This window comes from Boleophthalmus pectinirostris, unplaced genomic scaffold, assembly GCF_026225935.1.
Source record: "Boleophthalmus pectinirostris isolate CB_2022bp ecotype Guang Dong unplaced genomic scaffold, ASM2622593v1 HiC_scaffold_14, whole genome shotgun sequence".
NCBI lineage: Eukaryota > Metazoa > Chordata > Actinopteri > Gobiiformes > Gobiidae > Boleophthalmus > Boleophthalmus pectinirostris.
Genome location: NW_026571047.1, coordinates 15,868,429 through 15,879,301, shown reverse-complemented (window position 1 = coordinate 15,879,301; position 10,873 = coordinate 15,868,429). Strand labels below are relative to the sequence as shown.

General features: G+C 37.7%; 1 protein-coding gene across 1 annotated transcript; it reads left to right on the top strand.

The window, feature by feature from the left end:
* The first annotated feature begins 470 nt into the window (after positions 1-470).
* On the top strand, positions 471-10,865 carry LOC110154392 (uncharacterized). The gene is made up of 21 exons (XM_055150553.1): positions 471-536; positions 1,101-1,218; positions 1,799-1,915; positions 1,992-2,163; positions 2,258-2,349; positions 2,421-2,697; positions 2,871-3,013; positions 3,086-3,223; positions 3,647-3,792; positions 4,412-4,553; positions 5,452-5,538; positions 5,903-6,013; positions 6,088-6,207; positions 6,903-7,019; positions 7,350-7,521; positions 7,802-7,893; positions 8,048-8,300; positions 8,717-8,859; positions 9,042-9,179; positions 9,251-9,393; positions 9,466-10,865. The coding sequence occupies exons 1-21, from the start codon at positions 471-473 to the stop codon at positions 9,619-9,621; spliced, it is 2,943 nt and encodes a 980-aa protein (XP_055006528.1). The 3' UTR covers positions 9,622-10,865.
* The last annotated feature ends 8 nt before the right edge of the window (positions 10,866-10,873 follow it).

Genomic DNA, 10,873 nt, shown 5'->3' with positions numbered 1-10,873 from the left:
CTGTGGCTCTCATACTTCATTTCTTGCAACCTCTAAAATTAGTAGCTCTCCGGCATTTTCATTGTAAAAGTACCTCACCAGAGGTAAAAGGTTGGAGACCCCTGGCATACCCTAATAGGACTGGACTTGCAAGCATTTTAGTGCATACTTTATGCAAACAGTAAACATGACCCGTGACTTCTTGCATAAAAATGATAAACAGACTAATGTTTAAAATGTATTTATTCAGTCCTTGACGATCATAAAATATTCCAAGTATTTTATGTCTAAGCAAACAGTAAGATAAAATAATTACGAAATTTGTTACATTTTGGTTATTTTTGCTAAATCTTCTGAATGTGGACTAAAAGAAAAATCAATGTAAGTTAGTAATTGTTAACCAAATGGAGGAGTGATCAATATTTCTGAGGGTCTTTACCTCAAAAACGTTGCACTCATATTCACACTGTCCCAGAAATCCTGAAGACATCATGGGCTGTTCAATACCTCTCTTAGTGTTATTTTGTGCCATCAGTGCCACTGGACAGGAGTACTATGTAAGTATCAAGATAACATGCATGCAGTTTAATTAACACATTCACCAACAGACTTGGGTAAATTTATAGGTCCTATATGATGCAAAATTGACTCCTATGAGCTTTAAACCATGTCATAATGTTACCTCGTCAAAAACATACCTGGGGTTGTGTTTTCACACTTGCTTGTGTAACACTTATTATAGGTCTGTCTACATCTCCAAAGCTCAAAATTCTTTGTTCTTTGTGATGTAGCGGTAATTTTCAAGTTAACAGCTGCCTTTTACCTTTTGTTCAGTAGATTTGGAATTTCTGGTGCTGAAATTAAGCTATATCAAATGCTTCTAGTGAAGGTGAAAGGAGTTTAAAAACATTGTGGAGTACTTCTTGTATTACCACATGACATCACAAAGTGGAGTGCTCTCTGTTTGAAAAAAAAATTAAATATGCAGGTTTTGTGTGTTAAACTTGTGAATGAAACAAAACAAATCCAGGTATGTTTTAATGAGGAAACAACATAGATAACATTGATCAGAAAATTGTGCACTGGTAATATGGGTCCTTTAAATCTAAAATTGTTTCCAGGAATATATAGATACTGGTGGAAATTTTGAATATTACTACGATGAAAGCACTGACAGCCCTGGAGAGGTTACTGAAACTACCATAGATGATTGGCTTTTTGAACTACTGGACACTACAGGTAATTTTTTGGGTGTAACCTGCTCTATGTAACCTATTGCTATCACTACCAATCAATTGAACTTCGGAAAAACTTTATGTAATCTCTCTTTATATATATAGATCACTGTGCATCACAACCATGCTCAAATGGAGCTAGTTGTGAAAATACAGCTGACGGTGGATTTCGGTGCCATTGTTTCGAGCCCTTCACAGGAAAGACATGCCAGATAGGTAGGTTTATGCACAATTACTTTAGGATTAGTAAATATGAAATTTGACACCCTTGGAATTGGTAATTTGTTTTTCAGTGAAAGACTATTGTAAAACTGCAAACTGTGGTCGTGGCACCTGTCTTTTTAAATCTTCTTACCCATATTATGAATGCAAATGTAAGCATCCATACAGACCTCCCAACTGCAAGAAAGGTTAGTTGAGTTTTGATATATATATATATATATATATATATATATATATATATATATATATATATATATATATATATATATATATTAAGTTATGTTGAAATGCTGCATCAATTTACAAGAAATTTTACTTTTTATTTATTTATTATTATTTATCTTTTTTTTTTTTTTTCCTAGCGGTTGCATGCAGACCCAATCCCTGCCAAAATGGAGGTTCTTGTCTCAAAAGCTCCAAGCGCACCTCCTTCAGATGCTCCTGTCCGAGTGGCTACACTGGGACATTTTGTGAAGTTGGTGAGTACATTTTGGTTATTCTTAATACATTGCACATGATGATCGTGATTGTTTATGCAGATTTGTACATTTTCAGGGCCTAATGACTGTTATCAGGAGGATGGGGAGACTTACAGGGGGATGGTGAGTGTGACCGTGGATGGGGACGAGTGTCTGGACTGGAATTCTTATTTCATCCTGCTAAATGGAGGAGATCCATTCACTGAGTATGCAGGCTTCGATGGACTCGGGTCACATAATTTCTGCAGGTAAGTACGCAATAATACAATAAGTTTGTCTTTTTTGTGTTACCAGTCATGGAAAATAATTTTAAGCTCTTTGACCGTTGTTTCAATCACTCAGGAATCCAGATGGAGAAACCCAGCCCTGGTGCTTTATCATCCAAAATGGCCAACTTAGATGGAAGCACTGCAATGTTAGGCAATGCTCCACAAGTATGTATACTGTAGTACTACGTAATGCCAGCTCTCCAGTTTTCTCACTTTAAGCTTTTTCACTGCTACAGCTACTGTGATCCCTCCCACCATCTATGAGAGCGCTGTACCCACCCCAGCTCCAAACAAACCTGATATACCTGCTCCCTCTGAGTCCTTCTCCCAGTGTGGACAACCTCAGCCAGGACGCGCCTCCAGGATTTTTGGAGGAAAGAAGTCCCTACCCGGAGCTCACCCCTGGCAGGTCTCTCTTCAGGTCCGCCCCCGATACTCCTCTGACCGCTTCAATCACATCTGTGGGGGCATTCTGCTCAGCTCCTGTTGGGTTCTTACGGCAGCACACTGCATGTAAGCACAAACAGAATAATAATAATAAAATCATATTAATTGATAAATGCAAATAATTCTGTAAAACCATTAATAATAATATTTGATTATTATACTTTTTTACTATAATTGTTGCATACTGATATATATGTTTATTATAGTGTGATGTTAAACATCTTTCTATTTATTTCCAGAAAAAATGATGTCGAAATGCAGGTTGTTCTTGGAGGAGTGGACATTGAAAGGCAGGAAGTATATGACCAGACTATTCCTGTGGAGAGGGCTGTGGTGCATGAAAACTACAGAGAGTCGCCATTTGCTCTTCATAATGATATTGGTAATATTTGTCCCATTTGTCCCACTTTTAAAAGACCAGTTACTTATGCATCACTTTCTTCTGTTTCTGTAGCAATGCTCAAGCTGAGAGCCACGGACAAGTCTCTTTGTGCCAAAGAAACACGTTTTGTGAAGGCGGCATGTCTCCCAGGAGAAGTGTTTCCCAGCGGGACAGAGTGTGTGATCTCTGGATGGGGAGTGACTGAGACACGTATGTTAAACAAAACTCAAAATCACAAACTTACATACAAATAGAATAAAATACTATGCAAAAGCATGACTTCAGGCCAGTGAAGTTGGACATGTTTTGGCAGCATATGAAATATCCACCAGCCAGCTAAAACTCATATTAAGGATTTACATTGGAAAACAAGGTAATCTGTGCCTAAGCATAATGTAGAACTGTCATGTGTTGTATGCTTTTACTGTATTTTTTTATCCTTAGTTTTTTATCCTTAGTGTACATTTACACTAGAGAACTAAAATTGTCCTACAAACACTAAACCATAAAACATACACATAGGCATACACATATATCTTCTTCTTTAAAAACTCATGGAGCTACTGCTGATTGATACAATGTGACAATGTGGAGATACAGTGTGGTAATGTGGAGTTGTCTTGTGGTTCCCAGAGAGATATGGCACCAACTATCTGCTGGACGCTCGTGTGCTACTGATCTCACAGGACAAATGTAAAGCCCCTCATGTCTACGGAAACACATTGGACGACAGCATGTTCTGTGCCGGTAACATGAATGGGGGCACCGACTCGTGCCAGGTCAGAGCAAGTGTTAACTGTGTTTCTAATGATAAAATTCAAGAGTATATACATTACAGAGAGTCCCTTGGATTGTTAAGAGGCTGTGGTATAAAAAATAAACAATTGTTTATGGGGGAATTTGGAGCAGAGTTCCATATTTGGAACATAAATTTATTTATGGACAAAATAGCAAAATAAAAACACTAGGATCATGTAGAATGAACATTTTAAGACCAAAATGAGGAGCCTGACAGCAGCAGTTACAGAGAGGGGGTGATGTTTCTTTCAACATAATGTAAATTGGAGCCAGAGTTGACAGAGCCTGAAGGGCACCTGTGCTCACATCCTGTTTGGAATGCAGCTGCTAGCAGTTTAGCTATGTCCATTTATATAAACAGTTTATGGTTCTGAAGTGATGCTATATAAAAGTTTTTACAGTTTTTCACCAGAATAAATTATTTATTTTAGGGAATTTCTTTCATTATTTGCCCTGATAATGGATCTAAATACATCAGCATAGGTCATAAACCAAGAAATGCTCAACCAGTGGTACCAAAATAATAATATGGTAATAAGAATCTGAGCCTTGATGCATGAATACTGTGAATACTGTGTAATAGTAATGTGTTTTGTGCAGGGAGACTCGGGGGGTCCCCTGGTGTGCGCGCGTAATGGGATTCACTATGTGGTGGGAGTGGTGAGCTGGGGAGACGACTGCGGCAAGAAGTACAAGCCTGGAGTCTATGCCAATGTCGGCAAATTCACCAACTGGATCACCAGCCATTTAAACTCCTAAATGTGTGTCCTAGACCACTGTGCTTTACCTAATGTTCAGAATGACTGAAAGAAAACATCTGATATATAAATCAAGTTATACTGATTGATTGATGTGTTTGGTTTTAGACTTCCAACTGGATTTGTTACTCTTTTATTAACACAAGAAAATGTTTGAAATACTTTATGCTGTAAGGGCAAATTGAATTCTATATTTACAATAAATTCCATTCCATTTTCTTCCGTTTATCCGGGGCCGGGTCGCTGAGGCAGCAGTCTAAGCAGGGACTCCCAGACTTCCCTTTCCACACACACTTCCTCCAGCTCTTCTGGGGGAACCCCGAGGCGTTAAAATTTTTTAAATTTGACTTTTTAAATTAATTTGATCTTTTATTCCTGCATAAAAAAACAAACAAAACAAAACAAAACAAACAAACAAACAAACAAACAAACAAACAAAAAACCAACAACATTTGGCTAATAAACTATTAAGGGTTAACTTGAATTGTAGAACACTTAAAAGGCAGAGCCAAAGTCTAAATTACATGTAAACTCCCACAAATCAATGCTGCTGTCTAAATATTGATCAGATGTGGGTGTATGGACTTAGATATAAGGGTTGCTCACTGTATTTGCATTTGAGCTGAGGTTCACGATGTTGGCTGTCAGGGTCCTGATCATAGTCTTCTGTGTCTTATTTGTCAATGGAGAAACCAATGTAAGTATAATACTTGGATTTGTCACAAATGCAAACTGATGCAAACTGTAACATTTGATTTCTTATTTGTGCTTTTGAACTTGTAGGACACAATATGTAAGCACCTTTTTCTGTTTTTCATTATTAATAAGTGGTCATACAAGTTGAAATTTCTTATTTTTTATTAATGTATTTGCTTTTGTTAGATATAGAGTATGGTTCGGACCACCCCACAGAGCCACCGTTCAGCTTTGACATAGGCGATTGGCTGATAGATCTCCTGGTTGATAACAGTAAGACAAAATTTAATCTTACGGAAAAAAAAGAAGTTTGCTGTTTTAACTATTCATGGGTTTCAAACTATGGCAACCATCCTCTGTGGTCAAAGCAATTCAAATAAAAATATATCTTTTAAATGGGGAAATGTCCTCACAAAATCCTTCATCTTAAGAAGGAATCGTTTATCTGAAACCCATAAATAGACAATGATTATTTTACCTAAAATTTACAAAATTAAGTGTTGGCAGAGATTGAATATGCTATTATCATGAACTTTTAATTTCAACAAGACTAAACTGTAAATAAAAACTGAACTGCTGTATAATAGATTGCATTAAAATGTACTGGCTGTTGGTAATGTAATTTTCCTCTTCACAGATGTGTGTGATCCAAACCCATGTTTCAATGGGGGCTCATGCCAACAAAAATCAAACACTGAGTTTGAGTGTTTGTGTCAAGAGCCCTATGGAGGCAAGGGGTGCCAGAAAGGTGCTTTTCTAAATATCGATGAATTATGTTACTTATCTTTTCATGTTGTGCAATGTTTCTGTTTTGAATTTCAGTGAAAAATGTTTGTGAAAATGTGAGTTGCGGCCATGGCATGTGTGTTGTTGACCTGAGTGAACCTCCGTTTTACCAGTGCAAGTGCAGACTACCGTACACCGGGCCTAACTGCATGACTCGTGAGTCCTTTCCATTTCATACTAGTTATGAAAGCCAGGTTTCAGGAATGCTGTTGAAATGTCTTTGTAGAAATAGTATTAGGAGTGTTGCCATGGTTCTGTTCTGGTTATAGGTCCTATATGTTCCACATGTGAACTTTTAGCCATGTTAGAATGTTGTTACCTCCTTAAAAACATACACGGAGTGTTTTGTTTCATTCACTCTTTTTAGAGTAATCCTGGATTTTTAGTCTGTCTACATCTCCGAAGATCAAAATGCTCTGTTCCATCTTGTGATGTTTGAAGCTGTAGTTTTCAACATTTACTTTTAAGTTTAACTGACGTTCAATAGACCTTGGCAATTCTAGGGCTGAAATTATCCAAATGATTTTAGAGAGGCTATGTGGAGTTTAAAAACACAATAGGACTCTTCTCGTAAAACCACTTGACATCACAAGGTGGAACGCAGTGTTTTCTGTTTGATAGAAGAAGTCAGCCTAAATATGCGGGATTTCTGTGTTAAACATGTGTGAATGAAACAAAACACAACTCTGGGTATGTTTTTCATGAGGAAGCAACATTATAACACAGATCAGTATACAAAGTAATAGATTCCTTTAAGGATCAGGCAGTGTATTTGGAAGGTGATAATATAATATAAGTGGTGCATTTCTACATTTCATTGTTACATGTTCTGTATTTGTCTTTTTGTTTAGTGCCCCTTAGTCCCTGTGCTTCTAACCCTTGCCAGCACGGAGGCGTCTGTATCCCTGGTATCAACCGCTTCTACTGTGCCTGCCAAAGAGGATACACAGGGAAGTTCTGTGAAAGTCGTACGTAAAAATTACAGATGTTTTGTTTTGTCCTTCCAGTTACATTAACTCCAAATTTTAAATATGGTGTTGCATTCAAACAGTTACATTCACCTCCACAAATACTTTCCCCCAAATCATTTCTCAGATCAAAACGTTGCACTCTCTTTTGAGTAATATTAATTAGAAATTACAGTACTCTACAATTTAACCCACCCACCTCTGATTTTGTGGTGATTTTCTTTTTTCTGATTTTCAACATATGACCTCAACATCCATTCAAATATCAAATCTAATACACAAGCCTTTTATAAAACAACCCTTATTCACATGTGTATTGTTGTGTGACAGTTCCTGGTGACTGTTATATCAGAAATGGAGAGACATACAGAGGCACAGTCAGTACCACAGAACACGGTGAGGAGTGTTTGGACTGGCATTCCTACTTTGTTCTGGCTCGTGTTGGAGATGTTTTCAGACGATTCCCAGACTTTGATGGGCTGGAAAAAAACAACCACTGCAGGTATTTGGCTATAAATATATTTTTGGTTATTTAATTTTTGTTGATAGGACAGGAGAAGATTTTTTGCTAGGATAGTACATGCTATATACATGAGACTCATAACGGCAAATTGTAGTAACGTTCCTTCTGTTGTCCTGCATTTACACTGACAAACAATTATTTTGACAAACAGTGGAGGTGAGGTAAATAAAATGTCTTGCTTAACTACACAACCACAACCAGAGCTGAGAGCTTTTCATAATGTAAACCAGTGTGATTATTTTTAGAAAATGTCTTTTAGAAATCCAGATGGAGACCTCAGACCATGGTGTTATGTTAGAAGAAAGAGAAAACTGGTCTATGACTACTGCAAAATCAAGAAGTGCCCTGAAGGTAACAAGCAGTGGGTGTGCTTTTATTTCAGTAGTTCAGTTCATATGGGTATTTGAAGAGTTAATAGAAATTCATCCATCATCATTTGACAATGAAACAACTTGATTTTGAGTCTAGTACAAAAAGGCACACAATGTTACTTTTACATTTTCAGCTCCGACCACTCCAGCTCCAACCACCCCAGCCCCAACCATGACCCCGAGTCCCAACTCTCCGTTCGCTCAGTGTGGGGTGGGTCGACCTAAAAAAGCCCTCAGGATCTTTGGGGGCACCAAGGCGTTTCCTGGATCAAACCAGTGGCAGGCCTCAGTGCAGATCAGGGACAGAGGCTCCAGTCTGCCCTTCAGGCACATCTGTGGAGGGATACTCATCTCCTCCTGCTATGTCCTCACAGCTGGACACTGTATGTAAGTTACACTAAACGTCCACAGCTCTTTCAACATATCTGATACACATTCTAAATTAAATACAATATTACAGGTGCAATGCACAACTTTTCTGCTTGTCTTCATGGAGATGTTTTTGTTTTGTCTAGAGTGTTCCACAGTAGAGATTAAATTTATTTATCTATTTCTATTTCAAGGAAAACAACTATAGGCTGCATTATGGACAGATTTGTGGAGACACAACTCTATTCACAGAGAGAATTATTGTATTTTTGAGCAATAGAAACACCTGTAATGAATAAATGCTAAATAGATGTGTTTAATGTCATATCATGGAACATTCCTGGCAAAGAAATCTCCATGGAAACAAGCAGGTTATGGACCTTCCACCAGAAAAGTTGTGCAGTGAATCCTTAACAGAGGCTTGTGTTTGACAGTAACCAAGGAAAAGAGTATCAGGTTGTTTTGGGTGGAATCGACATCCTCAAACAGGAGGACATGGATCAGACCATCGCAGTGACTGACATGTATGTTCATGAAGACTACAAAGAAACTCCTGAGTCAGTACACAATGACATTGGTAAGTCAATAATCACATTAACAATGGACAGGTCACAGGCAATTGTCCTTTTGCTAGTATGTATTTCACAATCTGAACAAATCTGAAAAAAGAAAAATCTAAAGAAATCAACAGAAGATGTCATTCATTTAAACACAGTATCAGTCGCTGAGGGGAGAATTTGACACACACATTTTTTGCAGCACTTCTTAAGCTCGAAGTGACAGACAGCCCTTACTGTGCAAAGGAAACTCCATTTGTCAAAACTGCATGTCTCCCAGATGAGGCCTTCCCTGCTGGAAAAGAGTGTGTCATCTCAGGATGGGGAGCAACTGAAACACGTATAATGCTGTCAGTTATTGGTTCAAACAAAACTGTGACATTATATCAAACCTAAATGTTACTTTTCCAGAGAGCACCAGTAGTCAGCTGTTGAACACGAATGTATTTCTGATCTCCAATGAGAAATGCAATGCTCCTCACATCTACGCAAATACACTGGATGACAGCATGCTTTGTGCTGGGGTCTTAGAGGGAGGCATAGACGCCTGCCAGGTTTGTAAATAAGGCATACAGCTTAACTTCAGTCTGAATATCCACTTGATCAAGTATTGTTTTCATGTACAGGGTGACTCCGGTGGTCCCTTGGTGTGTGAGACAAATGGCACTTATTATATAACAGGAGTGGTGAGCTGGGGAGATGGCTGTGGACAGAAGAACAAGCCCGGAGTGTATGCAAATGTTCTGCAGTTTAAAGACTGGATTTTAAATAAGATGAATTAAATTTAATCTAGACTTAATATATTTACATGCTCTGTGATGTCATGAATCAGTAGTTTTCAAGTTAAGAGCTACCTTTTAACTTTTGTTGAGTAGAGATTGGCAATTTCAGGGTTGAAATCATCCACATGATTCTAGTGAAGGTGTATAGAGTTTAAAACACAGTGTTTTCTGATTGAGAGAAGAACTCATCTTAAATGCAGGATTTGCATGTTAATCATGTGTTAATGAAACAAAATACAACTCCAGGCTATCTAAACTTGATATATTTGCACCACTTAATTGATTCAACCCTGAAATAAAAGAACAATTTGGACAAAAGAAGAAGAATTTGCTTTGGAAAAAATATTTTATTAGCAATTAAACCAAGCATTTACTCCCAGCTCAGCTTTGAGTTACAACGGATACATAAATACTGAACCTGCCAGACAAAACAAGACCTCAAAGTGCATAAATTCCACAACCATTTTGTCTGCCCTCATCTTCATCATCATTATCATCATCAGTAAAAACTACAAATGAGTCAAAAATATGTACTGTTTGCAGCAACACACATTGTACCAGCTGCCTGATTTTTAAACAAATGCAACATCATGTGACCTTTGCCCTTTAAACAACCTAAATTCAGTTTATCGAACCAGGTTGCACATAACCAGGTCAACTTATTTGTTAACACATCCCACAACCTACTTTCTCTTCTCTCCTCCTTTCTCAGGCATTCAAAACAGAAATATATGCTGAATTTTCTGTCTACTTCAATCAACATACCTCTATCTCTCTTACACCCCCTTCACCAGTTGCACTCTATTACTTCATATGACAAAATGTGTTTTTGAAGTCAGTAGTTTAAACAAAGCATATATGAAAAAAACAACATTGAGTTAAAGTTCCAAGATGGCTCAACCTTTATCTGTAGAACTTCACTGAACTGAGATCACGCAAAACATTTTCCACTTATTGTTCTTTCCTAGTTAGACCACTTTTCTAGCCCATCTTGCTTTTTACAATTAAAAGGTACACTGTGTAGCTTTTTGGTTGGGGGTCCATAACTTGCTTGTTTCGCTGAATATGTCATTGCTCTGCCTGGAATGTTCCACGGTATGACATTAAACAGCTCTACCTTACATTTATTAAATTACAAGTAGTTTCATAGCTCAAAAATACCTAGAAAAACTGGGATTCTGACTGTGAGTGTGACTTCTGGTTTGGTCGCCATGAAGATAGAATGATTTAATACCATACTGTGAAACATTCC